Source organism: Dama dama, chromosome 7 (assembly GCF_033118175.1).
Source record: "Dama dama isolate Ldn47 chromosome 7, ASM3311817v1, whole genome shotgun sequence".
Taxonomy (NCBI): Eukaryota; Metazoa; Chordata; class Mammalia; order Artiodactyla; family Cervidae; genus Dama; species Dama dama.
In genome coordinates, this window is record NC_083687.1 from 29253850 (window position 1) to 29278379 (window position 24530).

The 24530-nt window shown below is 55.3% G+C and overlaps 4 protein-coding genes across 7 annotated transcripts; 2 read left to right on the forward strand and 2 right to left on the reverse strand.

Moving 5' to 3' along the window:
• Positions 1-18: 18 nt before the first annotated feature.
• Positions 19-2358, forward strand: DXO (decapping exoribonuclease). Of its 4 annotated transcripts, none has more exons than XM_061147032.1 (7): positions 19-276; positions 509-870; positions 1033-1268; positions 1358-1577; positions 1699-1834; positions 1967-2061; positions 2148-2358. In XM_061147032.1, the coding sequence occupies exons 2-7, from the start codon at positions 515-517 to the stop codon at positions 2296-2298; spliced, it is 1194 nt and encodes a 397-aa protein (XP_061003015.1). In that variant the 5' UTR covers positions 19-276; positions 509-514; the 3' UTR covers positions 2299-2358. The 4 variants fall into 4 exon arrangements, with proteins under 4 accessions (XP_061003015.1, XP_061003016.1, XP_061003017.1 ...); XM_061147033.1 differs by having other exon boundaries at positions 19-248; positions 469-870; XM_061147034.1 differs by having other exon boundaries at positions 19-248.
• A 45-nt stretch (positions 2359-2403) lies between these two features.
• Positions 2404-12448, reverse strand: LOC133059632 (superkiller complex protein 2). The gene is made up of 28 exons (XM_061147025.1): positions 12328-12448; positions 12147-12250; positions 11311-11420; positions 11094-11211; positions 10887-11001; positions 10709-10783; positions 10366-10419; positions 10073-10263; positions 9777-9905; positions 9438-9583; positions 8914-9060; positions 8697-8781; positions 8402-8508; positions 7936-8082; positions 7764-7860; positions 7376-7588; positions 7188-7298; positions 5654-5884; positions 5152-5289; positions 4873-5010; positions 4637-4741; positions 4177-4324; positions 3969-4095; positions 3629-3839; positions 3367-3477; positions 3075-3293; positions 2755-2895; positions 2404-2659 (listed from the first exon to the last, which is right to left on the reverse strand). Exons 1-28 carry the CDS (start codon positions 12347-12349, stop codon positions 2459-2461), a joined length of 3741 nt encoding a protein of 1246 aa, XP_061003008.1. The 5' UTR covers positions 12350-12448; the 3' UTR covers positions 2404-2458.
• Positions 12449-12497: 49 nt separating this feature from the next.
• NELFE (negative elongation factor complex member E) lies at positions 12498-18307 on the forward strand. The gene is made up of 11 exons (XM_061147035.1): positions 12498-12630; positions 13066-13148; positions 14480-14549; positions 14642-14787; positions 15262-15336; positions 15458-15495; positions 15685-16004; positions 16129-16273; positions 16424-16478; positions 16726-16828; positions 18137-18307. The coding sequence occupies exons 2-11, from the start codon at positions 13074-13076 to the stop codon at positions 18232-18234; spliced, it is 1125 nt and encodes a 374-aa protein (XP_061003018.1). The 5' UTR covers positions 12498-12630; positions 13066-13073; the 3' UTR covers positions 18235-18307.
• Positions 18308-18451: 144 nt separating this feature from the next.
• CFB (complement factor B) lies at positions 18452-24504 on the reverse strand. Its single transcript, XM_061147029.1, has 18 exons — positions 24291-24504; positions 23961-24194; positions 23342-23527; positions 23023-23196; positions 22705-22806; positions 22463-22599; positions 22044-22182; positions 21588-21719; positions 21214-21315; positions 20984-21121; positions 20425-20522; positions 20169-20286; positions 19809-19962; positions 19628-19704; positions 19320-19429; positions 19093-19225; positions 18968-19017; positions 18452-18652 (listed from the first exon to the last, which is right to left on the reverse strand). The coding sequence occupies exons 1-18, from the start codon at positions 24352-24354 to the stop codon at positions 18506-18508; spliced, it is 2295 nt and encodes a 764-aa protein (XP_061003012.1). The 5' UTR covers positions 24355-24504; the 3' UTR covers positions 18452-18505.
• Between the last annotated feature and the right edge of the window lie 26 nt (positions 24505-24530).

The following is a 24530-nucleotide window of genomic DNA, read 5'->3' on the forward strand; positions in this document are numbered from 1 at the left end:
CCCCACGTCCGCTGCTGATTGGCTTCCTCTGAGAGCTCTCACGTCCGGGGAAGGCCTGGGCGCTGCGGAGGGGCGCGGGTGGCCACGCTGGGATCTCCCTCCGGGCGTAAAGCGCACAGCCCCCTCCCGCCACCTCGAGGATAGGCCGCCTCTGTCGCTGAGTGATTGCGTCATCGAGAGCGGAGAAAACTGCCCTCACATCTCTTTGACATATGATGTACCTGCCATGACGTCATAGCCCTGAGAAGGTAGAAGTCGAGGTTGGCAGGATTTGAGGTAACCAGATCCTTGCCCTGAGCCCAAGCATCCTTCCTAACCTCTCTGGGTTTGGAGCTACTGGGGTTGGGAGTATATAGGTCAAGGGAAAAGGTGGCATGCGCACCTGGTGGGGTTCAGTTTGAGGACACGGGGCTTGCATGTTTCAAGGCCAGACTCGCTTAGTCCTGACTCGAAGTCCCTCTTTTCCAGCCCTTCTTTTTAAAGGGGGAACTTCCTTGTCCCCTCTCAGGACCTCATGGAGTCCAGAGGGACCAAGAGAGAAGCTGGAAAGATAGAGGTCGCTGAGCCTCGGAACAAGCTCCCCCGCCCAGCACCCTCCCTGCCCACAGACCCCGCTCTCTACTCTGGGCCCTTTCCTTTCTACCGGCGCCCTTCCGAATTGGGCTGCTTCTCCCTGGATGCACAGCGCCAGTACCATGGAGACGCTCGCGCTTTGCGGTACTACAGCCCACCTCCCACCAATGGTCAAAGCCCCAACTTTGACCTCAGAGACGGATACCCTGATCGATACCAGCCCCGGGACGAAGAGGTCCAGGAGAGGTTGGACCACCTGCTACGCTGGCTCCTGGCGCACCGAGGCCAGCTAGAGGGGTGAGCAAAGCATGGCACACAGTAGCCCTAGAGGCCTGCACTCACCCTCTAAAATTGGGAGAGCCAAAGCTGGAGTGAGTCCTTATCTTACCCTATGCTTTAGGGAAGCCATCTGCACTAATGCAGGTGTCAGATCTTCAGCCCCTAACTCCTCCTTCTCAGGGGTCCAGGCTGGCTGGCAGGGGCCATAGTGACGTGGCGGGGGCACCTGACAAAACTGCTGACGACACCATATGAGCGGCAGGAAGGCTGGCAGCTGGCAGCCTCCCGGTTCCAGGGGACGCTCTACTTGAGTGAGGTAGAGACGCCGACTGCTCGGGTTCAGAGGCTTACTCGGCCACCGCTTCTCCGGGAGCTTATGTACATGGGGTACAAATTTGAGCAGTACATGTGTGCAGGTGAGAGTTGCCCTGATTCTGGGGCCCCCTCCCCTATCCCCAGAGATTGAGAGACCCCAGCTCTTGCTGCTGTTTCTCTCCTTGTGCAGATAAACCCGGAGTCTCCCCAGATCCCTCTGGGGAGGTTAACACCAACGTGGCCTTCTGCTCTGTGCTACGCAGCCGCCTGGGAAACCACCCTCTTCTCTTCTCCGGGGAGGTGGACTGCACAGACCCCCAGGCCCCATCCACACAGCCCCCCACCTGCTATGTGGAGCTCAAGACCTCCAAGGAGATGCACAGCCCTGGCCAATGGAAGAGCTTCTACAGGTTCAAGACAGGGGTGGACAGGATGAGAGCCTTGGATGAAAAGCTTGGAAAGAGATTTGGGGAAGGAGGAGGTTGGAGGGTGGAGGAGGGGTCCCACTGACCCCCTTGCCTTTCCTGACAGACACAAGCTCCTGAAATGGTGGGCCCAGTCGTTCCTGCCAGGCGTCCCAAATGTTGTTGCTGGCTTCCGTAACCCGGAGGGTTTTGTCTGTTCCCTGAAGACCTTTCCTACCATGGAGATGTTTGAATACGTCAGGGTAAGGCAATGAGTTCCCACCTGCATCCCCCTGCGCCAACACCACAGGTCCATTGCCCAGGGACCTGCAGCCCACCTTCCCCTTCTTCTACCCTCACCACCGGTCTTCTGCCTCTTCCTGGGCTTTCTCCAGAATGACCGTGACGGCTGGAATCCCTCCGTGTGCATGAACTTCTGTGCCGCCTTCCTTAGTTTTGCCCAGAACACAGTGGTTCATGATGACCCCAGGTGAGGCATTCAGCTCTGCCCCTCCCCTCTGGGGCCCAGAAGCTCAGCCTCCAGCCCTCAATTCAGGACTCTATCTGCACCCCCAGGCTCGTCTACCTCTTCTCCTGGGAGCCCGGTGGCCCTGTCACAGTGTCTGAACACCGAGATGCACCCCACGCCTTCCTGCCTCCATGGTACGTGGAAGCTGTGACCCAGGACCTCCCGTCACCCCCCAAGACACCCTCGCCCAAGGACTGATGCTTCACAGGGGCTGGTCCTATTTCTGTGTGCACAGATAAAGGTGTATTTCCAAGTGGCTCTCCCTGCTGTGTCTTTTGAGCGGAGTCATCCCTGCCCAACACCTCAGGTTCCCACAGAGGGTTTGCAGTTTTATTGTTACATTGTAGCCAGGGGCCGGTCACTGGGTGTAAAGGCTGGCAGCAAAGACAATGTCCCTCCGTAACAGGGTGGCTGCTGTCTCCATCTTGGCACCTAGCACAGGTTCGCCCACCAGGCGGGCCGCCCCCCGAAGTGAGCGACACATCTCGGCCAGGCGTTGGATGCAGCGGACCACCAGGCCCTCAGGTGTCCCTGAGAGCCCTGCCAACTCAGAGAAGGGCTGTGGGAGAAGCAGGGTGGGGACTGAATACAGTGGGCCGGGACAGCCTCTCCCTAGCTGGCTGTCCACAAAGGCCCCAAACCCCAGCTACTCACCATGCCCCGGGCCCACTCGTACACAACCTCAACCAGCCCGAAATTCAGCTCCCCGACAAATTCCTCCACGGTCTGGTTCAAGCCACAGGCCGCCTGGACCTCACCAATCCGCTTGGCCACAGTCCGGACCCGCTCCACCCCCTGCAGACGGAGAGGAGAGGCTCTAAGCCCTGCCTTCCTGCTCCAGGAAGGAGGCCGGGATGAAAGAAGAAACCATTCCAGCTCTTAGGGACGCTCAGAGGGCACCTGGGGAACACGTGGGGACAGACTGGGAATGCCACGGCCGAGGAAGGGAGGGGTCCTGGCTGTCATCCCCATACCTGTTTCAGGGTGCTGGGGAGCTGATCACCAGGGTCCCCGGGGCTCTGGCAGACCAGGCCAGAGAGCAGGGCAGCGATCTCCTCAGGCCGCAGGGCGCTCAGTGCGTTGTCAAACATCAGCTCGGTGAGGAGCAGCTCGTGGCTGCTCATGGCGCAAGCCACCCGCCCAGCCAGCTTCACGGTGCCCGCCTCGTCCACGTACCCCAGGGTTCGGAGCACCTGCAAGGATAGCGGGGTTGGGAGCCGGCAGACGGCTTCCCCGCCAGACCTGCAGCCCAGTCCCGCCCCCCACCTCTACTCGCTGGTGGTACTCAGGGAGCAGCAGCAGCGACTGGTCTGACAGCAGGAAGCGCAGCCGCTCCATCTCCTTCTGGATCTGCATTCGCTCCCGCAGCTTCAGGTACTGCGAGGAGGCAAGGGCAGGGGCTTGTGAGCCTCCTCCCTGACCTCAGCAGGGGAGCTGAGGACCAGGGCTGGGACGGAACGGCCAGTCTGCAGCGGATGAGAGGGAAAGCCGTCCCTCCCAGCGGGGGAGCTCACATCGAGGGACCCACCTGGGCAGGGAAACGGGGACTGTGCACGCACTGAGCCCCCCGGATCAGCTCCTCCAGCTTCCGGGCCCGGAGCCCCCCTTCGACCACAGACACATCCTTGAGCTGCAGGTCATTGACAGGGTCGAGGGTGGGGGGTCCTGTGGGGTGCGCCTGAGCCAGTCGTAGCAGTTCCTGGACAGCAGTGGTCACGGCCGCAGAGGGCGGATCCTTCCTGAGGATGGAGCTGGTCTTAGACCTGGGGCAGAGGCTTCTCTTCCTGCAGAGCCCCTCTCGGGCTGGGGAAGCCTCCCTGACCATAGCTCCCACCAACCCCACATGGTCCCTCCCCAGCATCTCTGACTTGAATTTTGGTTGCTGCCGCTTGCTGAAGTCCTCCAAGATCTTGTCCCCGTTCAACCGGAGCACCTTGGTGGTGATGGCAGCCACGTCTCCTGGCTGGAGCTTGGCCACAGTGTGGTCACAGGGCCCTGAGAAGAGGGGAGAGCAGGGTCAGACCGGGCCCCTCAGCTGAGCTGTTGGCAAGAGCCCGGGCATCCGTCCACTCTCACCTTCAGGCAGGAACAGCTTGAATCCCACGAGGTCGTCTGGGTAGGGCACGTCTGGGGAGGCTGGCCCCCTCTCCCGCGGGTCCTCAGACACGGGCTTGTCACACAAGACCAGGGCTGTGAACACCCTGCTGGTAGAGTCTGAAGAGACCTAGGGGAGGTGGGGAGGCCAGGCCAGGGCAGGGTGAGGAGTGGACGTCCAAGAGGAGACCAGATCCCCCACTTCAGGCCGGGAGCATGGGACGGCCATGTAGACTGGTAACCACGTCAAGCAGTCGGAGCAGACAGGGGCAGGGCTTGGGGGGAGGATGAGGAGACGAGCATGAAGTGGTAGGGATGGGAAGGAAAGGAGGGCTCGAGGGAAAAATGAGGGCACTGCCGAGTGCCCTCGCCAAGTGGGGAAGATGGAGATGGGGCTGGCTGCTCCCTCTGGCCTTGGAGTCCAGATTCCCATCGCCCTCACCTGAAGGATCACACCCAGTGCGTTGTGATGCTCCTGATTCTTCACAACCACCACCCTTCCCGCTGAGAGAGATTTCAGCCCATTCACAGACTCTATGATGCGGTGCTGAAGAACAGGGATGAGAAGGGGATAAGAAGTGTCACAGAGATACTGGGACGAGGTTCAGGTGTACCCAGAACATCCCAGTCTCTTCCTCCCCGTCCATCACCCGGCCCCCAACACTCACAGGCGCTCACCTGGATCTGGCTCCGGGTCTCAGTCAGTTCCTCCCCCCAGCTGTAATACTCAGGCAGGTCGACAAGCTGGCCAGTCACCTCGGGCTCTTCCAAAGCCCCCAACTTCTTGGTCAGTTCAGCCAGAGCCTGTTCGTGGGCCTGGGAGAAGCCAGGGTGGGTGTGAACCCAGGCCAGCTCTCTCCACTTTCGCCCATTGGCTTCCAGAGGCCCACCTCGTCCTAGCCTGGCTTCCCTTGTCCCATATCCTACAGGGCAACCTGGACACACCCACCTCCTCACCTTGCTGTCCTTGCGGGATGGAAACTCTGAGAAGCTCCTTTTCATCATGTCCTCCACCCTGAGAGCATCCACCCGCAGCAGGTTGAGGATCATGGTGTACGTGAGGCGGAACTGGGACTGCAGCTGGGACGGCTTCCCCTGGGCCAGGCCAGAGATGCCAGTGAGGCTCGGGGGTTGGGGGGGGAGACCCGCTGCTCGGCTGCTCTACTCCAAGCAGCTGTAGTCCCAGCCCCGGAACCTCAGGGCCCTAGACAAACTGCCTGCTCACCTCTGCAAAACAAGGGAGCAAGACTAAATAAACAGACTCTCCAAGGTCCCACCTAGCTCCATATCCACAGTGAAAAAAGACTAAAGATGAGATCCAGCCTCATCCTCGGATTGGCTCGCACCTCCCCTGGCTTCTCCCAGACCAAAGGAAAGGAGAGAGAGGGGAGAGGGGAGGAGGGTGGGCACAGAGGATGCAGCAGGTGCCCAGAGCTGGCCTCGAGGTGCCCTGGCTCACCATCATCATGCGGTGCAGGTCTGCCATCTCGGGCACGCGGCCCTTGCAGAGCAGGATGACCGTGCCCGTGGGGTCCAGGCCCCTCCGGCCAGCCCGGCCCGCCATCTGCACATACTCCCCAGGAAGTAGGTCCCGGAAGGTGGAGCCATCGTGCTTGCGCATGGAGTCAAATACCACTGTCCGGGCCGGCATGTTTACACCCATGGCGAAGGTCTCTGTGGCAAACAAGACCTGGGGTGGAGAGGGGAAGAGAGGATCAGCTAAGGGGCTAAACACAGCTGTGGCCCAGCCCTGGCCAAGCCCACCTCACTTTGTAGCCAAGGCTAAGGCACTAGGCATAGTCCCAGACGGTTAACTCATGAGATCTCATCTGACTCTCAAGGCAGATCTACAGAGTAGGTACTGTTGTTTTATTTATTTAGCTACCTATTTCTTTCCTTTCACCCCCACAACCCACTCCTGTCTCGCCTCTGTCACTCTTTAATGAGTATCTTTTCACGTGAATGTGTTTTATAAAATGTGTGAGTGTGTAATACATTTTGCAGGAAAGGTGACACGTATCTCCTTCTGTTTTCTTTTCTTACATGTAGTATTTTCAACATCCATCCGTGTTCCTGTGATTATATCTAATCCGTTGCTTGCAACCTGCCACAGGACACCTTGTGGGGTGCATGGCATACACCTGCCTTACCTGCTCTCCCAGTGAAAGGGCCCCTGGTACCACCAACACCCTGCCACAAGACAACAGCCCACAGAGGAAGAGCAGACGTGTTCCCTCATTGACCAGGGTGAGAATTCATTGTGATTTGCACTTGAGCGGAATTTAGGGACAAAGAGTAGACATAGACTTGTCTTTGCCTCAAGAGCACCAGGCACACCAGACTGGTCACACCTGTACAAGGGTTCCTGTAACCCTGTAATCTCCTACATCTCGGGCAACACTTGGCATTGCCTACTTTCCTAAATTTTACCAGTTTTAATTACTGTAAAGTCCTATCAAGTCCTATCTTGTATTTCAGTTTGCATTTCTCTGATGACTAATGACCTCCATAAGTTTACTAGCTTTTTAGTTTTCTCTTTTGAATACTGCCTCTTCATACCTTCTGTGTGTGTGTGCTAAGTCACTTCAGTCGTGTCCGACTATAGCCCACCAGGTTCCTCAGTTCATGGGATTCTCCAAATAAGAATACTGAAGTGGGTTGCCATGTCCCCCTCCAGGGTATCTTCCCAACCCAGGGATCAAACCCATGTCTCTTGTGGCTCCTGCATTGCACATGGATTCTTTACCACTGAGCCACTGGGGAAGCCCCTGTTCATACTTTATGTACCTCCATTTCAAAATGTGAAACTTACAGTTCAGGGAAATTAAGTAATTTGCCCAGGGTAACACAGCGAGTTAACAGTGGACCTGGGATTCCCACCCAGGCAGCCTGGATCCAGAGCCCAAGTTCTCAGCCGCTGCACTGTCCTGCCCACCCCCACCCAAGCAGGTGACGAATGCTTTGGGGAGTCCCTCTCCCACCAGCACGAGCACCTTGACCAGGCCGCGGCTGAAGAGCATCTCCACAATCTCCTTGAGGATGGGCAGGATGCCGCTGTGGTGCACACCCAGGCCGCGGTGCAGGAGCTCCGACATGTGCAGAACCTGTGGGGGCCGAGGCCCAGGGTCAGGGATGGGGCGGTGAACACCCGATCCCCACCATCCTGAGTCCCCCTCCCCACCTGGGGCAGCTGGCGGTCAGAGCCGCGGAGACGGGCGAGGCAGCGCTGCAGGAAGAGGTGAATCTCACTCTTCTCCGAACTCGTCGTCAGGTCCAGGGAGGTGAGGCCCGAAGCCTGCTCATCACAGCGGCCCCGGGAGAAGGTGAACACCACCACCGGCAGCTGCGCACGGGTGCGGAGGGAGGCCAGGAGGGACAGGTACACACCACGGTCCTGCGGAAGGGAGTGGAGATGGACTCCCTGAACCAATGGGGGCCAAAGTGGGGACATGTGAAGCAGAGTCAAATAGGGCAGTGCTCAAAGCTCCATTCCAAACCCTGGGAGGACGAGGGAAGAAAGGACTCAGGAGAAAGAAGGAGTGGCAGGTACAAAGCCGGCCAGTTCTCACCTGGGCAGGCCCCCCCTGATGCGTGGGCTGCTTGGCCCCAAAGGTCTGGGCATGTTTGCTCATCCGCTCCTTCTTGGCCTCCACAGCCGCATAGTACCTGGGGCAGGGAAGAGTGACCATCAGTCAACCCCAGTTGGGCCCAGCCCTGACTCTCCCCATATCCCAGGCTTACCCCTTTGTGTGGAAGGCGCCACGGGAGTCCAGCAACAGGAAGAGCTCCCCCTGGGTCTTGGGGCTGTTCCCCGTGAAGAGATAGTGCTCCAGGGGCACTGGGCGAGCGACGGTGCTGATCACATAGATCTGGCGACGCTTCAGCCGCCTGAGCAGGGGGTGGGGGGGATGACAGAAGATCAGGGCTGGGAGCGCAGGAAGGAACCCACATGCCTGCCATCTTCCCCGCCCTGGCCTCACCCTGGTTTTCTGGGAGCCGGACTGGAAGGCTGTCCCCATCACCCCGTCTCTCAACATGCAAAGTGATCTCAGCCCAGGTGGGATCCCACAACCTCCCAGGCTGGACATGTTCCCCAGCTGCACCCCTTTCTCCTCCCCACCCCCAAGGCCTGACCACTCCCTCGCTGGGACAGTCTGAGGAATGCTACGGCCCCCTTCACTCAAGCACCCCGGAACATGTGCCTTACCCGATCCAGTCAGCAAACTCAAGGGCGTTGGGGACAGTAGCACTCAGGAGGATGATGGACACGTGGTCAGGCAGCATGATGAGTACCTCCTCCCACACAACCCCGCGCTGCACATGGGGAGGGAGGACAAGTCACCAGCAGCTTGGAGGGGGCTGCCTTCTGCCCAGGGAAGTGGCACAAGGCTCCATAAGGAGGGACAAAGAAGGCAGTGAAGTTCCCGGGGTGTGTGGAACAGCGGAGCTGCTGAACCTACCCCACAGGAGATACTGCCAGGACCTGGGGACCGTCCCCTTACCTCAGCATCATTGATATAGTGAACCTCATCAAAGATGACCCACTCCAGGTCCCGGATGACGTCCGAGCCACTGTACAGCATGGAGCTGGAGGAGAAAGGCCCCAGGCTGACTCCCCAGCAGCTCCTACCTGCACCCTCACCTCAGCCAGAGTGCTCTCCAAAGCGGCCTCACCTTCCTGACCAAAAACCCACCCCATGCTGAGTGCCTGCCTCTCACCGAAGGATCTCCGTTGTCATAATGAGGCAAGAGGCTTCTGGGTGCAGCTGCACGTCCCCGGTGAGCAGCCCCACGTCCCCAAATGTGTTTCGGAAGTCCCGGAACTTCTGGTTGCTCAGAGCCTTGATGGGCGAAGTATAGATGGTGCTGGGAGGAGGGCATGAAGTCAGCCAGGCCCTCCACATAGGCTCCTTGTCAGCACCTCCTCTCCCACCCTGACCCTTCCCAGAGGCACACCGCAGAGATCAGGCGCCCCCCCACCCGCCTTCTTCACCCAAACTTCCCTCATGTTCCCCTTCATGGAATTACTCTGGAAAAATCCTGTCCCCCAATCCCTTCCCCAAGTAATGCCACTCGTTTTTCTCTCCCCACATCTTCTTGTTTCCCTCTGAAACCCTGCCTCAGTTTCTCCCCCGAGCCTCTCATCTAAAGGATGAGGTAGGGAGGTGGAGAAGAGAAGAGACTCAGAAAGGATGCAGGAGAGAACAGGGCTGGTGAAGGGGAGGCTGGGGAGGGGCCTATACCGCGTCATGTGTTTCTGGGCAAGCGCGATGGCGTATTCAGCCACAACCGTCTTCCCCGCGGATGTGTGAGCTGCGACAAAGACTGAGTCGTGCCGCTCCAAGTGCAGGATGGCCTGTTTCTGAAATACATCTGGCTCAAACGCCCACTGTGGGAGAGAGAAACAGATGGGGGTGCAGAAGGGACAGGGGTCTTCCTGTCTCCACCTCATGGGGCCTCCAGGGCAGGGGAAGAAGGCCAAGACCTCCGTTCACTGAAGGCACCTGGCCTCCGGTGGGGAGAGGAGACAAGGGCGTGGGCTGGAGGAGGTGGGGGAGCACCTGAGGCCTGGGCCACGCTACCTGGAAGGCTGGCTGGGGAATGAGGCGGTAGAAATCACCAACAGGGGAGGTTACATCCACAGGAATGGCCCACTGCTCCTGAGGTGGGGGCTTGGGAGGTTCTGGGGGGGCTACAGCTGTGGACGCTTCCTGGAGAAGGAGAGGGGTGTAGGGCTGATAAACATACAGAGAGAAAGCTCTCTGTTACCACTCCTCCCAGAAGATGCTCCAGTCTTCCCCAGGGAACTAACCAGGCCAGCCCACCCTGTCTGGGACAAGGCCCTTCTTTCCTGGCTCAACCGCCCAGAACCACCAACCTCCAACACTAGGTCCTCCAAGCTGCTTGCTCGGGCCAGAGGAACGCTGCCAGGAGAGGCTGAAACAGTATCCTGTCTGGGACCGCCAGGCTGTCCCACTGCCTCACTCTCATCCTCATCGCCCCCACCCAAATCCAAGGGCTCCAGCAGACGGCTGAGGCTGAGCAACCCAGTAGCTGGAGCTGGGTGATCTAGGAGCAAGGCAAAAATGGAGACCTGGTCGTTATCCACCTGTATTCTGAAGAAGAAGGGTACTGTTTCCCCTATGGCCCCATCTCAAAACTAAAACTCACCCTTTGGTGCAAAGTCCACGCCTTTCTTGAAGCCAGGTGGAACAGTAAGGAGGTCTGGAGGACGGGGACAGAGAGAATCAGGGCTCTCGCACACTGCTGTACCAAGTCATATGTTACATTAACCTGCAGGATATTGTTCACAGCATACACGCTGTAGTTGTAGTTTTTTGTGACAGTCTTCCAACAGATGACAGTAAAGGTTGTTATGGAAGAGGTACCCTTTCCTAATTTGCTCAAGGAAACGGAAGAGCTAGCAAGGACCCAGTGACAGGACTTGGCCCCTCTTCCTCAGGCCCCAGGCTCAGAGCCCTACCTCCCACGGTCCCTCCTGGCACCACCTCACCTTTCTCAAAGTCTATCTCCTCCTCAGCCTCCTCTCGGGTGCTCAGATCTGTTATAGTGGGCTCATCCATTCCACCTGGGGAGAGGTTGGACAAATAGGATTCATGGGGTGGGAGTGACACGAGAGGGGTGGAGACTAAGGGCTCCCTCCCCTACCATCCCATTTCCACAAGCATCACCTGGCCAGAAAGGGTACTGTGTTGGATTCCCCCACAGGGACTGGGAGATGGGCGCTGGTGGCCGGCGAAGAGACAAGGAGGTTGTGGATGACAGGTTTGTATTTTCTAGCAGGACCTGAGGCAAGAGAATAGAGCGCCAGTGAGGCTGAGCTTCCCTCTGACCCCACCTTCTCCCAACTCTGCTTCTGGTGGCCCACGACCACTTACCTCCTTGTAGCCTAGTATCTGGCCTGTGGTTGGGTGTCTTTGGGCCTGTAGGTCGGAGGGGACTGGGGCCCCCAGTGTGGCCAGGAGAGACCAAGGATCCATCTTTCTCTGCCATTTCCTGGACAGAAGCAAAGTAATGTTCAGGTCTTCTTTCTCCTCTGTCCCAGCTTCCTTCAGGGACCCACTTGCCAAGCCCAGGCCCTTCTAGACCCCTCACCGGGCTGAGTGCTCCACACCATGCAGAGGCAGCCAGGCTGGAGATGACAGAAACAACCGCTCTGCTTCCTGCTGCAGATCTGGGGCACAGGGAGGGAGGCCGTGGGGAAGCTGGAACAAAAGCACGAGGTAAGGGAAGAGAGTAAGACACAAAAGAGAAGGTGACGCAACTTGTATTTAGATCAGATATGGGAGACGTCCAAGACTAGGACAATCAGGCTGAAGCACTATTTTCCAAAGGCTGTTCTGTTTTACAGAACAAACGGTCTGCAACTGAATTACCTAGGATTCTGATTAATAATACAGATTTTGGATTTCTGAATCTATGGACCTAAGAACTAGTATTTTTGAAAAGCTCCCCCACCAATTGTGTGTGTGTGTGCACACACAGCTGTGTTCAACCCCATGGATTGTGGCCCGCCAGGCTCCTCTGTCCATGGGATTTCCACTAATCATGAGGCACACTGATATTTGAGAATCTCTAGTTTTAGGAAAAGGGGGTCCCAGGCCTAAGGATGAAGAGCCAGGTGTTCAAAGGCTAGCATCTCAGTCACTAAGTGCCCTAGTGCTTGGAGACAGAACAGGACTCCCGGGAGAAAACAGCAGTTTGAAAGAGCAGTTCTCAGAACTCAGGTTTCCCCGGGGCTCCCTGCTCTGTCTTCTTATGGGTTCTGACCCACTGCAGGTCCACTGGTTGGAGTCTGTCCAGCACTAGTCTAGGCTCGGATGACAAGTGTCCAGAGACAGGACAGCCGAGTCAGCTCAGACCCTACTGGGAGGAGGATCAAGGAGGTTTTAAGCTCAACAGGGTCAAGGTTAGGGTGAAACGGCACTCACGGTGCTCTCTGGAGCCCCAGGCACATTCAGCAGCTCCCAGCGCCCCGTGCATCCCAGCTCTACGGCCCGAAGGGGCAGGTCCAGGGGATCTGGGGGAGGTAGCACTACGGAGGAAAGGTCACAGGTCAGGGGTTAAGGGTGATTCTCTGTCTCCTCTGTCTTTCCACCCCCTCCCCCTCACCGAGTCGCTCCGTCTCCATCATCCTGGAGCCACGGCAGCTGCCGGGCAGCCGGGAAACGTAAGGAGGAGCCGGAACCGGCGGAAGTAGAAGCGACTTCCGGCACAACCGGGCCTGGGGGCGGGGATAAGAGCTACTTAGGGGCTGACCCAAACTGGTGGGAGGCAGGACGGAAGTGTGTGCGGCGCGGGCCGCCTTGGTTACCGCGTTCTCCGCCCCTCGCTACGTCATCGCTCTGAGCCCAGGATCCGCTGCCCGCGCGGGCGCCGCCCGAGACCGTGGGGCCCCGGTTGCCGCCCCCTCAGGTAAGGCCTTCTCCTCAGCCTTCGCCCCTCTTTTTCCGAGCTCCTTCTGTCTTCTTGCCCCTTTCGTTGCTCTGAGAGCGCTGCGCGGGTTCCACTGCTTCCTCTGCTTTTCGGACCCCGCAATTCCATACTAACTCCAGCGAGATAGGGGGGTCTGGTGCCATCGTCTTGGCGACGGAGGGGGTATTTATCTCTTCCTGGGCCACATGGTGCCCCAAGGCACTGGTATCGTGATTCCTGAAGACAGAAGGGAATGCTGGTTGATCCCGACGAGCTGGGGTTTGGACGGCAGCCTGGTTTAAGCAAGGGGTAGGGAGAGGCAAAAGATAGGAGTAGGCAGGCCTGAAGGGTTGGGATCGGGATCAGTGTGGACGGCGTGTGAACTCTGGGCGGTGACAGTGGAGAAAGATGTCTTGGGCCCTGCCCCCGAACCAGGAGCCACCATGTTGGTGATACCCCCCGGACTGAGCGAGGAGGAGGAGGCTCTGCAGAAGAAATTCAACAAACTCAAGAAAAAGGTGAGGGAGTGTGTGTGGGCATGGCCCAAACTTTCAAAGACTCTACACTGAGAACGCCTGGGGTGAGTGTGAGGGGATGCGGGGTGGGGACTCCTCTAGCTAATACCTGGAGGCTTATCATCTCTCTGTGTAACTTCAGAGATGAACTTTCCCAAGTGTGTACTTTCTTTTCTCTCTTTTCTGTGTGGTCTGCCATGGAGTTGTCTTCCTTTCCCATGGCTTTTAGTACCATCTAAGAACTGGTGATCCCAAGCTTGGTTTTTCCAATGCCATCTAGTGTCTTACTGATAACTTTCACATATCCAAAACTGAAGCTGTCCTCTTGTCTGTGCTCAATTTGGTCTTCCAAAAAGGACTGTCTGCATTCACTTCTTTGATTTGTTTGAGATGAATATCTCATCACTTGCACAATTTGTGTAGCCAAACGTTTGCCAAGTCTTCATTTTTCTTTTAAAGTAATTTCTTCTGTTTTGTTTTCCTATGTATTCCCTAGATCTGGTCTTTGCTGATGCTCACTTTGACTGTTGTAATGGTCTCTCAACAAGATTCTTCTCTTGGACAGACTTTCACTCCTGTTAAAACAATGCATTGAAAATACTAAACACTGCCCTTCTTTTTTCAAAACACAATGGTTTCGCATTGCCTACAAAAAGCTTTAATCTGGCCTTTCTTCCTATAGAACTATCCCTTGGTCCCAAAACATGCATTCTCAAAACCTTATGTCTGCATCTCTGCCACCCTGTTTTCTTTGTCTAAAATGCCTTTTCCTCTCAGCCTGCATTATGTAGATCCTACTCAGGACCCGGTTTAATAACCATTTGCATCAGAAAAATCTTACTTGCTTTCAGCTCCAATCTGCACTTATGATCAGTCTTGACAGTTCAGTCAGGTCATCATCTTTCTCAGCCTGTGAGCTCAGGAGGAGGATCTGTGTTTCTTTCTTTTGCAAATCTCTGTTTCAGAGCATTGGTGTGTTCTTATTAAACATGTAGGGGTGGTTGGACGAAGCCCCTAAGAAGGCACGGAGGCTTATACTAAACTGCAGTGTATATCCGGGGGCCATGGTCTGTGTTCCTTGTTTTCAACTTGAAAAATATGAGACTCTGCAAAGCCTCTGGATACTATGGTTTAGAGTAGGTATGGCTGGTGTATGTGATCTGAGGGACTATATGTGAGAGGCAGGTCAGCTGCAGTGTACCTCCCCAGGGCCACCGTTTGCATTATTTTCTCTCAGAAAGGTAGACCCGGAGTGATGTGCCCAAGGGCCTTGGGAGAAGACCTGGCCAGGGATTGGCCCTCATCAATCCCTCTCTTCTCACTCTTGTTCCCAGAAAAAGGCATTGCTGGCTCTGAAGAAGCAAAGTAGCAGCAGCACAGCCAGCCAAGGCGGTGTCAAACGCTGTGAGTGACGGGGGAGGCGGGGACAGGCTGAAAGTAAGCACACCAGCTGACCTCTGGCCAACATAATAAACCTCTTTCCCTTGCCCCTTCAGCACTGTCAGAGCAGCCTGTGGTGGACACGGCCACGGCAACAGAGCAGGCAAAGCAGCTGGTGAAGTCAGGAGCCATCAGTGCCATCAAGGCCGAGACCAAGAACTCAGGCTTCAAGCGTTCTCGGACCCTAGAGGGGAAGTTAAAGGTGAGCACAGGCAGAAAGATTGTTCAAGGGATCCTTCACATCAGAGGGCATCCTTCCAGGTTGGAATGAAGGTAGGTGTGGGGGGAAGGTAATGCCAGTTCAGTCATGGACAAGTTGCTGTGCCATTCTGAGCTTCAGGTTTCTTATCTATAAAATGAAGAAACTAGACACCTCCCAGATTCTCCTCCATTTCATGTATTCTGTGACTCTAATCCATCATGTAATAGATTTGTTGGATTGTGTTCTCTAAGGAGTTGAAAAGGCTGAGAACGTCATCAGGTTCAAGATGTTTTTAGTAAACTAAATGCTTCAAGTGTTTATTAAGTCTTTTATGTAAAATAACACATAGTCAAGTGAGAAACAAAAAAAAAAGGCCAGGGGAGCCAAGAGGAGGGTGAGGGAAGAGGAGCCCCCCCACCCCCGATAGGCGGCCTCCTGCTCCCCCACTGAGGTAGGTCTCTCCCACTTTCCCAGGACCCTGAGAAGGGGCCGGTCCCCACTTTCCAACCGTTCCAGAGGAGCGTATCTGCTGATGATGACCTGCAGGAGGTAATGGTTTCCAGTTTTCTGTCTCTGAGGAACGGGGGATTGAGAAAAATGAGAAATCCACATATTGAAGGCCATATGCCAGCCACTCAGACTTGTCTTAACTGTTCTTGGTCTCTTTCAGTCGTCCAGACGTCCACAAAGGAAATCTCTGTATGAGAGGTTAGAGAAAGATAGGTCGGGATCCCAGTTGGCGGGGTTTGGGGGGCACGAGATGCTTGCCTGGGTCCTCAGGAGGTTTGGGACTGAAGTGGGAAGAGCTGGGGCTGCAGAGGGGGTGTCGAGTCTGCGTGGGATCGGGGAAGACAGGGTAAAGGCCCCCTTCAATCCTCATCGTCTGCTGCTCCCCAGCTTCGTGTCTTCTAGTGATCGGCTTCGGGAACTGGGGCCAGATGGGGAAGAGGCAGAGGGCCCAGGAGCTGGTGATGGCCCCCCTCGAAGCTTCGACTGGGGCTATGAAGAACGTGGTGGTGCCCGTTCCTCAGCCTCCCCTCCCCGAAGCCGCAGCCGGGACCGCAGTCGTGAGCGGAACCGAGACAGAGACCGAGATCGAGAGCGAGACCGGGAGCGGGACCGAGACCGTGATCGAGAGCGGGACAGGGACCGAGAGCGGGACAGGGACCGAGACCGAGACCGGGACCGGGAGCGCGACCGAGAGGGCCCTTTCCGCAGTGAGTGTTCTTGGCTAGTGGGAAGTGACTTCAGATACGGTGTAGGTGGGTCCTACTGAAGTGTACTCTACAGTGGAGGATAAGCTAAGCCTATGTCTCATGACTGGATTCCGATGTTCCATAGGATCAGACTCGTTCCCTGAACGCCGGGCCCCTCGGAAGGGAAACACTCTCTATGTGTATGGAGAAGACATGACACCCACCCTCCTCCGTGGGGCCTTCTCTCCCTTTGGAAACATCATTGACCTCTCCATGGACCCACCCAGAAAGTAAGGACAACAGTGGGTTGTCCTAGAAGGACCTGGGGTGTGAGACCTGAGGGAGGAAGCTGGCCTGTCTCCACAGCCTGTAACACTGGGTTTGCCTGGGTCCTGAGGAGCCCATAGGCCCTCTACTGACCCTGTGTTTTCTCATCCCAGCTGTGCCTTCGTCACCTATGAAAAGATGGAGTCAGCAGATCAGGCCGTTGCTGAGGTTGGGACTTCCCAGATCTGTTCTTCCCATCCCTCCTGCTATCTTCATATTTTCTCTCTAAAATATTGGGAGCCAGGAGGAAATCATTTCCTCTTGACAAAGAAAGTGTTTCCCTATTCATGCAGGAAACCTTATGTTCTTAAGTCCCTACTTACTCTATTCTTAGGATGACAGCTCCTGGAAACCCTCCTTTGGTTTATCTATAATGTTTGCCCCCATCCTCTGCCCACTCCCTCTTCTGCCCCAGCTCAACGGGACCCAAGTGGAGTCTGTACAGCTCAAAGTCAGCATTGCCCGAAAACAGCCCATGCTGGATGCCGCCACGGGCAAGTCTGTCTGGGGCTCCCTGGGTAAGAAGGGGGTGCTTCCTTTCTCATCCTGTTGCCCACAGCTCACCCCATGTTGTTCTCCTGCCTGTCCCTGGGTCCCCTAGAGGGGCTAGAGATCTGATTTTGTGTGGAAACTGGGGGGATTAGGAGAATCCTCAGGCCTTCTATCAGTTAGAAGCAGGAGGAGAGAAAAGTATTAGAAACCATTTTCAAGGTGTTGATTGGAACAGGGAAGAAAGTGGGAGTGAGTCAGGTTGGTGAACAAGGTGAGCACCTCATGTGGCCTTATTCATTTTGAGATGGAGTATAGGTGGTTTTATAAAATAGGCCTTTGAAGTTAGGAATCAGGAACACAAGTGTTTGGTGGGTAAGGACTGAAAATATAGACTAGAGTCACCTATATCATAGGGCCGCTGCAAAACAACACAATAGTGTTGCAGGGGAGACTGAATGCAGAGGAGAAATGAGCCAGGACTGGACTTGAGGAATAAATAGTCAGGAACTATGGGAGGAAGCTGGGCTGTGTTCCTTATGCCCCATATGGCCCCAGCCCTCCTGATATGTTAGGCTGAAGTTGAGGGTGCAACATAGGAGACAAAGGAGAGGTCAGAGGGCTGGGAGCAGGATGTGAAGGACCTGGGTCATTGCAGCCGAAGGATACAGGCTTTGAGAAGGAGGAAGTGATCCACGGCATCAAGATGAAAGCTCCAAGAGGATGGGGTTTGCATGGGGGAGTCCCCCTAGCCCCAGAGTGGCAGGAATGAAATCCTTAGGAATGAGGTATAGGGAGGAAAGGGGAAGGGGAAGGGACAACTCCGGGGAGAATACTTAGGGCCAGAGTTACACTGGAATGAATTCTCCTGATGGAATAAATAACCTGTTTCACCTAAAGTAGATTTTCACGTAAAGGAGTAGGCACGAGGGAGTTTGGAGCAAGAGTATCCCATTATACTAAAGAAGGAACCAGGAAGGACCAGCATGTTAACAAAGGGCTATAGAGATTTTCTAATTTTTGGTGTACTGACTGGAAGTAGGCAGTTAACATTATTCACATGTGTCAAGAATAACATTTGGGTTATTTCTGAGGACGAAACACTCATTACAGTGTTTGCGTGTGCCAAGATAACTGTACACTCTACTGGGGCCATGGATTGGTAGCCACAGGCCTAAGGGGGCTAAAGGTAGAGAAGCCATCCTGGCCACCAGAGGGCAGCATGGAAACTGGGCATCCAAAGGCCAGAGGCTAGAGTTGAAGTGGCCACACTCTGGGCCTCAGGTCTTCTCGGTGCTCTCCCTCAGACCTTAAGGAAACTTTTCCTCCCTCCCCAGCTGTCCAGAATAGCCCTAAGGGCTGCCACCGGGACAAGAGGACTCAGATTGTCTACAGCGACGATGTCTACAAGGAAAACCTTGTGGACGGCTTCTAGGGAATGGAGCTGGATTCCGTGTGCCTCGTCTGCCCCAATGCTGGTCTCAGTAAAACACTGAGGTGGAAGCTCACCCATCTCCCTCAGCCTCTGGTTTTTCAGCACTTGGGATTGGGGTTGAGCCTTTAAAAACGGCTATTAGATGTGATCTCAGTTGTAACCACATGACTAGTGCACGCTCCCCACTCCTTTACCCCAAAAGGATCTTGAACACAGGTGTTGTCGCAGCTGTTTTAATTTGGTCTCATGCCCCTTTCCAGCAGGAAACCCCTTATAGAAAACCCAGATCCTCATCTTGGAGTTTTTCCTTGAGCCAGGGCAGCACGTGGTAGAGGTTGATGTGAAAATCTCGAGCATAACCAGGTACTTGCTGTGGCCTCTTGCAAACATCCACAACACCCCAGCTGATCACGCCAACCTGGAGAGAGGGGTTGTCAGGAATCATTTGGTAGAACTCCTTAATCCCAGGAAGCACAGCTACTGCCAGTTGCATCTGAACTGACCTCACCTGGGAAGACTAGACTAGGGACCTGGTTCAGTCCTGTCCCCTGGCACACAGACCGGACACATGGCCCTGAATTGGCCAGTTCAAGGAAGAGTCTGAAGGTGAGGCAGGCTATGCCCCACCCCCCCACCCCCCACCTCTTTTCAGCCACATGCAGTGAGTTTTCCTGTTTTGGGGCCCACACTGACCACTCAGCATCTCCCCAGAGAGAGGAAAGGGAAGACTCACTTGAATGAAGCGACTCTTCTTATGAATAATCAGGGGGCCACCAGAATCACCTGCAGGGGAGGAGATGCTGTAGGCAAAGACTCTTAGGCCTCAGAACTCACATCACAACCAAAGAGCCTTCTCACCTTTACAAGTGTTGGGGTCAGCGTAGGGAGACACGCCTCCAGTGCAGAGGAACCTGGGGGTGACTACCTCGGAGATGTCCTTGACTTTATCATAACCTGGGGCGTGCAGAGCATCTCTCTCACAGCTGGCTTTCTGTAGGTGAGATGGGGATGTGTGGAGGGGAGAGGGGTGAGGAACAAAGCTTGCTTAGGAAGAACTGGGGACCTCAAGATCCCACATTCCTCACCTTGTCCCCATTCTTGATGTAGACTGCCTTCCGAGTCAGGGTCTTCTTAGAATCCTTAGACTCGGACACAAACAGAGCTTCGATGTCCTTTGCAGGGAGCAGCTCTTGCACTTTACGGATGGATAGACTGGGTCATTTCAGCACTCTCCCTCCCCTCCCCGCCTCATGCTTTGTCATTGAGTGGCCCTCCATCCCTTCCCGTGAGCTGGCAGCTGGGCAGGGCATCACTTGCTCTCCTTGTGGTCCCCCTCATCCCCCCCTTGTCTCAGAGCCTCACCCTTAAGCTACTCTCCCTGAACATGACTTACTCTGTTGCTGGCATGTAGTTGACCTCGGAAGCCTCAAGGCTTGAATCGATCCCTCAGTGCAGGGGAGACAAATGGGCCTGTTGAGGAGAGATGGGGAAATTCAAGGATCGTGAACCCTGGGCCTGCTCCAGTCCTGGTTCTGCCTCTCCCAGCCTTTTCTCTCAGAATCCACATGGCTCACCTGATAGTCTCCTCATACTTGAGCTTCTTCTTGAGCTTGATGAGGGCCACGTCATAGTCATAAAACTCAGGAATGCCTTTTGCTTTTTTTGCATTGAGGTCGTAGTTTGGATGAAATAGGACTTCTTCTATCTCCCACTCCTGCTTCTTTGATCCTGAAGTAGGAGAGGGGTCCGTCTAGACCATCGGTGTCTGTGTAGGCAGCCTGCTGCCTGCATGTCATCCCTAACCCAAATCCCCATCCCTAACTGATCAGCATGCAAGGGAAGGGCTGTGATGACAGGTGGGAAGTGTGGGCCCTGGAGGCAGTGTTGCCCAGAGGGCACCACAGAAGCTCAGAATTGATGGTTTGCATCCTTACCCACGCTGACCTTGATTGAGTGTTTCTCATCATCCACAGTGAAACAGTGTGCAGCTGTCAGCACAAAGTACTCAGACACAATGGCGCCCATACAGCTCTCATGGCCCTTCGAAGGGCGCTGGGAACAGCAGTAGTGGGATAGCTCAGCTTTCACAAATGTCACAATCTGATTAAGAGTGCCTTGCCCTTCCCCCAACCTTCATTTCACCCTGACCTCCCTTCCCCTAAGTCCCCACCACCAGGACACTGCACTTACAATGACTGAGATCTTGGCCTGCCATGGTTGCTTGTGGTAGGGAGTACCTGTCTTGTGCTCCCAAACCATGCCACAGAGACCCAGTGTCCGACTTTCATCTGGCAAGAAAGGAGATTGTGCTAAAAGCTGGGACAGTTCATTTCCAAATGGCAGGTGTCTGGGGGAGGGACGCCAATGTGTCTGTGGGGAGCAGATGCCCAAAAGAGGGAAGGGAAGGCAAGGAACCACTGGAATCATGGGACTAAGCTCAGAGACCTGCCCATGTTCAGGCCCAACTCCTGCTAACTTGTCATTTCTTGACCTCTGTTGGCCCCAGCTTCCATATCTGTAAAAGGAGGGACTTGAGAAAGGTCTCTGCATCATTTCAGAACTTGTGATTCTGCGATCAGGGGGTGGAAAGTACCAGGAAGCAAGAATAGTGACCTGGAGGTAGAGGAGGTGAGAAAGGGCTTCCAGGCTGCCAGGGCTTTAGGAGGAGTGGAAGAATGAGTGACCTTGAGGGGTCTGGGGAGGGCTGAGTTTCATGATCATCTCCTTATAGCCTTCCATAGTTTCCTACCAAGCATTTGGATGAAAACATCCTCCAGGCTTTCCAAGTCCTGGAGTCTGAACACATGTTTTTCTTTATCCTTCTTGGAAGCCAAAGCATTGATGTTCTCTTGGTTCACTAGAGGTCCAACCCCGAACACATAGATGTCTGAGAGAGAAAAAACAGAGTGAGGGTCTTGGCCCTGGCACAGGCAAGAAGCTAATAAAGTGGGGTGCTGGGTCCTAGGCAATAAAACTCACCCAGATAATCCTCCCTGGGGTTTTTGCGATTTCTACCAATGTCCAGCAAGTACCGAATATCATGAATGACAGTGACTGGATCCCCACCCATGTTGTGCAAACCTGCAGGAGAGATGGACCGTGAGGTTGAGAGACATGAAGGAAGAGGGTCCAGGAAGATAAAGAGGCTGGAAGGAGTGACATACAGGGCTGAGTGAGCAGGTTGGAGAGGAGATCATGAGTGAGAGATCACGGAGTGGAAGGTCCCTCCTTGTAAAGGCACAGGGAAGAGCAGCACACCATCCCCCAGCCACAAGTCCAGTGTTACGTGTGGACTCAGGACCACGAGCTGGTTTGAGAGGGTGGGGAATCAGAGGCAGAAACGCCCCTCTTACCGTCAGTCATGATGATAATGACATGGCGCGTGCGGTTCCAGGTCTGTCTGAGTTGGTTTACTTCCCTGCTCATCATGTTGTACACTTCCAGGAGAGCCCTCTTGGTGTTAGTCCCTGCCTTCAACTTGTGATCTGTGAACAGGGAAGATGTCATCACCTCGCCTGATCTCCCAAGCCGCCCTTGACCCCAGAGGCCTGGCAGCAACTGGGATCCCACATCTGTCAACTTGAGTTGTCACCCCCACTGTCCTCCCTCTGACAACAAAGTGACCCTCTCAGTTCCAAAGGGTTCCCACCAAACCCCATTTTCCAATGACCCTGCTGTCCAACCGTGGACTAAAAAGTAGTCCTCCCTGCCCCACCACGTGGTCTTACTACACCCTCCCCACAACATTCCTGAAACTTCAGACCTCTCTGACCCCAAAGTGAACCTCCCACCCTTCCCTGACTTCTGACCTTCATAGTTGATTTGGTTGAGCTGCTCTGTGACCCAGTCTGCTTCGCTGCTCTTTGGGTCAGACACTCTGACCAAAACTTTGGGTTCTGTGGCATACGTCACTAGACCATATTTTGGCTTCACCCCATAGCTTGCCACCTGTGGGCGAGGGGAGCAATAGGTCACGGCATCAAAAGTAGAATATATGGTTGGGAGAATTCAGCAGCTTAGCTGAGACAGATAGGAAAGTCCTTAGTAAGAGATTCAAGGACTGACTCATCACCCTGGGGTCATGGAGGAGTCCAGGTTAAAGGACTGGTAAAAGGAAAGGAGGACACAATAGCACCTGGAGATTTTCTGGGACCCTGTGGCTCTGAGTGGCTGGGAGTATCTGGGAACTAGTCTTGGCAGGGCAGTGAGGTCCTTTCAGGGTTCCCACCTTCTCGATGAAAGCTCTGAGACAGTTCTTGGCCCCTGTGAAGTTGTTGGCCCCCACGCTGTCTGATCCATCCAGTACCAGGTAGATGTTCATGGAGCCCGAGGGGTCCAGGATAATCTTTCTCTTCTGTTGTTCCCCTGGATGCCACCAAAGAGGCTCAGGCTCCACAACAAATAGGTCTCCTGCCCCTTCTCCACTCCACGCCCAACCCCCTGCTCCGCCTCCCCTCTCTGCCTTCAAACCTGGGCTATGTCCATCCTCGGCATCAACTCCTTCTATGGTCTCTGTCAGGGAAGACAGGAAGGCTTCGGCCACCTCTGCAGGAGTGTCGTACATAAAGGAGTCTGGGAGAGGTCAGAGAGCAGGTCAAATGTCTGGGAGGTCAGGGACACTGACAGGAGATGGTGGGCTTCTGGGGCGGGAAGGGCTCAGAAGTTCTTTGGGGAGATTTAGAAGGGAGGAAGGAGCTGGGTGGCGGCAGCAGGAGAAGGCAGTGTGCTCCGAGGGGACGTGCGGATGGGAGAGCAGGGTCTGACTTGAGGGTACAGATCAAGGGTCACCTTGGCAGGAAGGCTCCGTTCCACTCCAAGAGCCACCTTCCTGGCATGTTCGCTGCTGGGAACCACGCAGAGTGAGCCCCCGGTTGCAGTAGTAGGTGACACGGTCTTCAAGGCGGTACTGGCTGCCCACCTTCCTTGAGCCAAGAGGGATGCCCGGGTTGGGGCAGTACCCCGCTGCAAAAGTGTGAGACACACACTGGTGAGGGCCAAAGCCTGGGGCGCAAAGGGCAAGGCAGAGCATTAAGCTGTGGCACTGGTTCCTCAAGCTGAGGATGGTCAGGGAGAAGGAGCTGTTGTGGACAGGGGGGACGGTTCTCACCTCCATCATCACAGACGGCCGTTTCCCCATCCCACCGACCATTCCCTTGGCAGGTGCGATTGGCAGAGCCCCGAAGAGTGTAGCCATCATAGCAGCGGAAAGAGATCTCGTCGCTCAAATTGTAGTAGGCAGCCCGGGGCCAGTACTCCCCATTCTCAAAATCCTGTGGTCTGGGACAGCGAATTGCTTTGAGGGTAAGGGGGTGGAGACCAAGAAGAAGTTACTGAAAGGGAAGGGCTACCCTTTAGGATAAGCCTTCTGGTCTCAGGGACCCTGTCACTGAGAAATATCACTTCTCGGCCCCAAAGGATAGCTACTACCCTCGACCCCTGGAGGTACCTCCACTCATACGGAGTCCTGCTGCTCCCCCCTCCCCATTTCTAAGTGTTCTTTGAACTGCCGGGGCTGCCTGACACAGGGTAAATGCTTAGTAAAGTCTAGTTCCCCTTCCTTCTCTCTCCATCCCACCTCCAACCCTCACTCAGCACTGACCCGTGCTCAGCCCAACTTGTCAGCCTGCCTGGTCTCCACTCAAGCCTAGACTTATCCAAGTCTGAACCTTGGCTGCCACCTGCTCCGTCCCTCAGCCGGCCCATGCCCATCCTCCCTGCCCTCCAACCTTTGCATTCGGCCCTCTTGACAATCTTTCTGTCTTGAGTCTGCAGGGTGCTCCAGGACCTTGTGGATCTGCAAGTGCGTATCTGCGTGGGGTATGGGTAGAAGCCAGAAGGACACAAGTATTCCAGCACCTGGCCCGCCTTGAGAAGCCGGAAGGAGCCACCTTTGATCTCTACTCCCTCCAGAGAGCAGGGGATTTGGGGCCCGGCCTCAGGCAGTGGCGTCGTGTCCACACCTAAAGAGAAAAGTTGGTGAGGCCCAGCCTCACAAGGCCAAGGATGGATCGTGGGGGAAGCAGGAGTGGAGAGAGGAGGGCTGTGATCTCACTTACCTCCACACAAGAGGCCCAGGATCAAGGGTACCAGGCAGAGTCGGGGGTTGCGACGGATCCCCATGGTGACCCGGAGCTGGGGGCAGGAGGGCCTCTCCTGGCTTCTGCTGCAAGTCCACTTGGCTTAATGGCCAAGCTGAAACTTTAGACCTGAGCCTGGTCACACTCCCTTCCCCTGCCCCCCACAACCTCCAGCCTTTTATGCAATCCTGTTCTGGCACCTGCTGTTCACCCCACCCT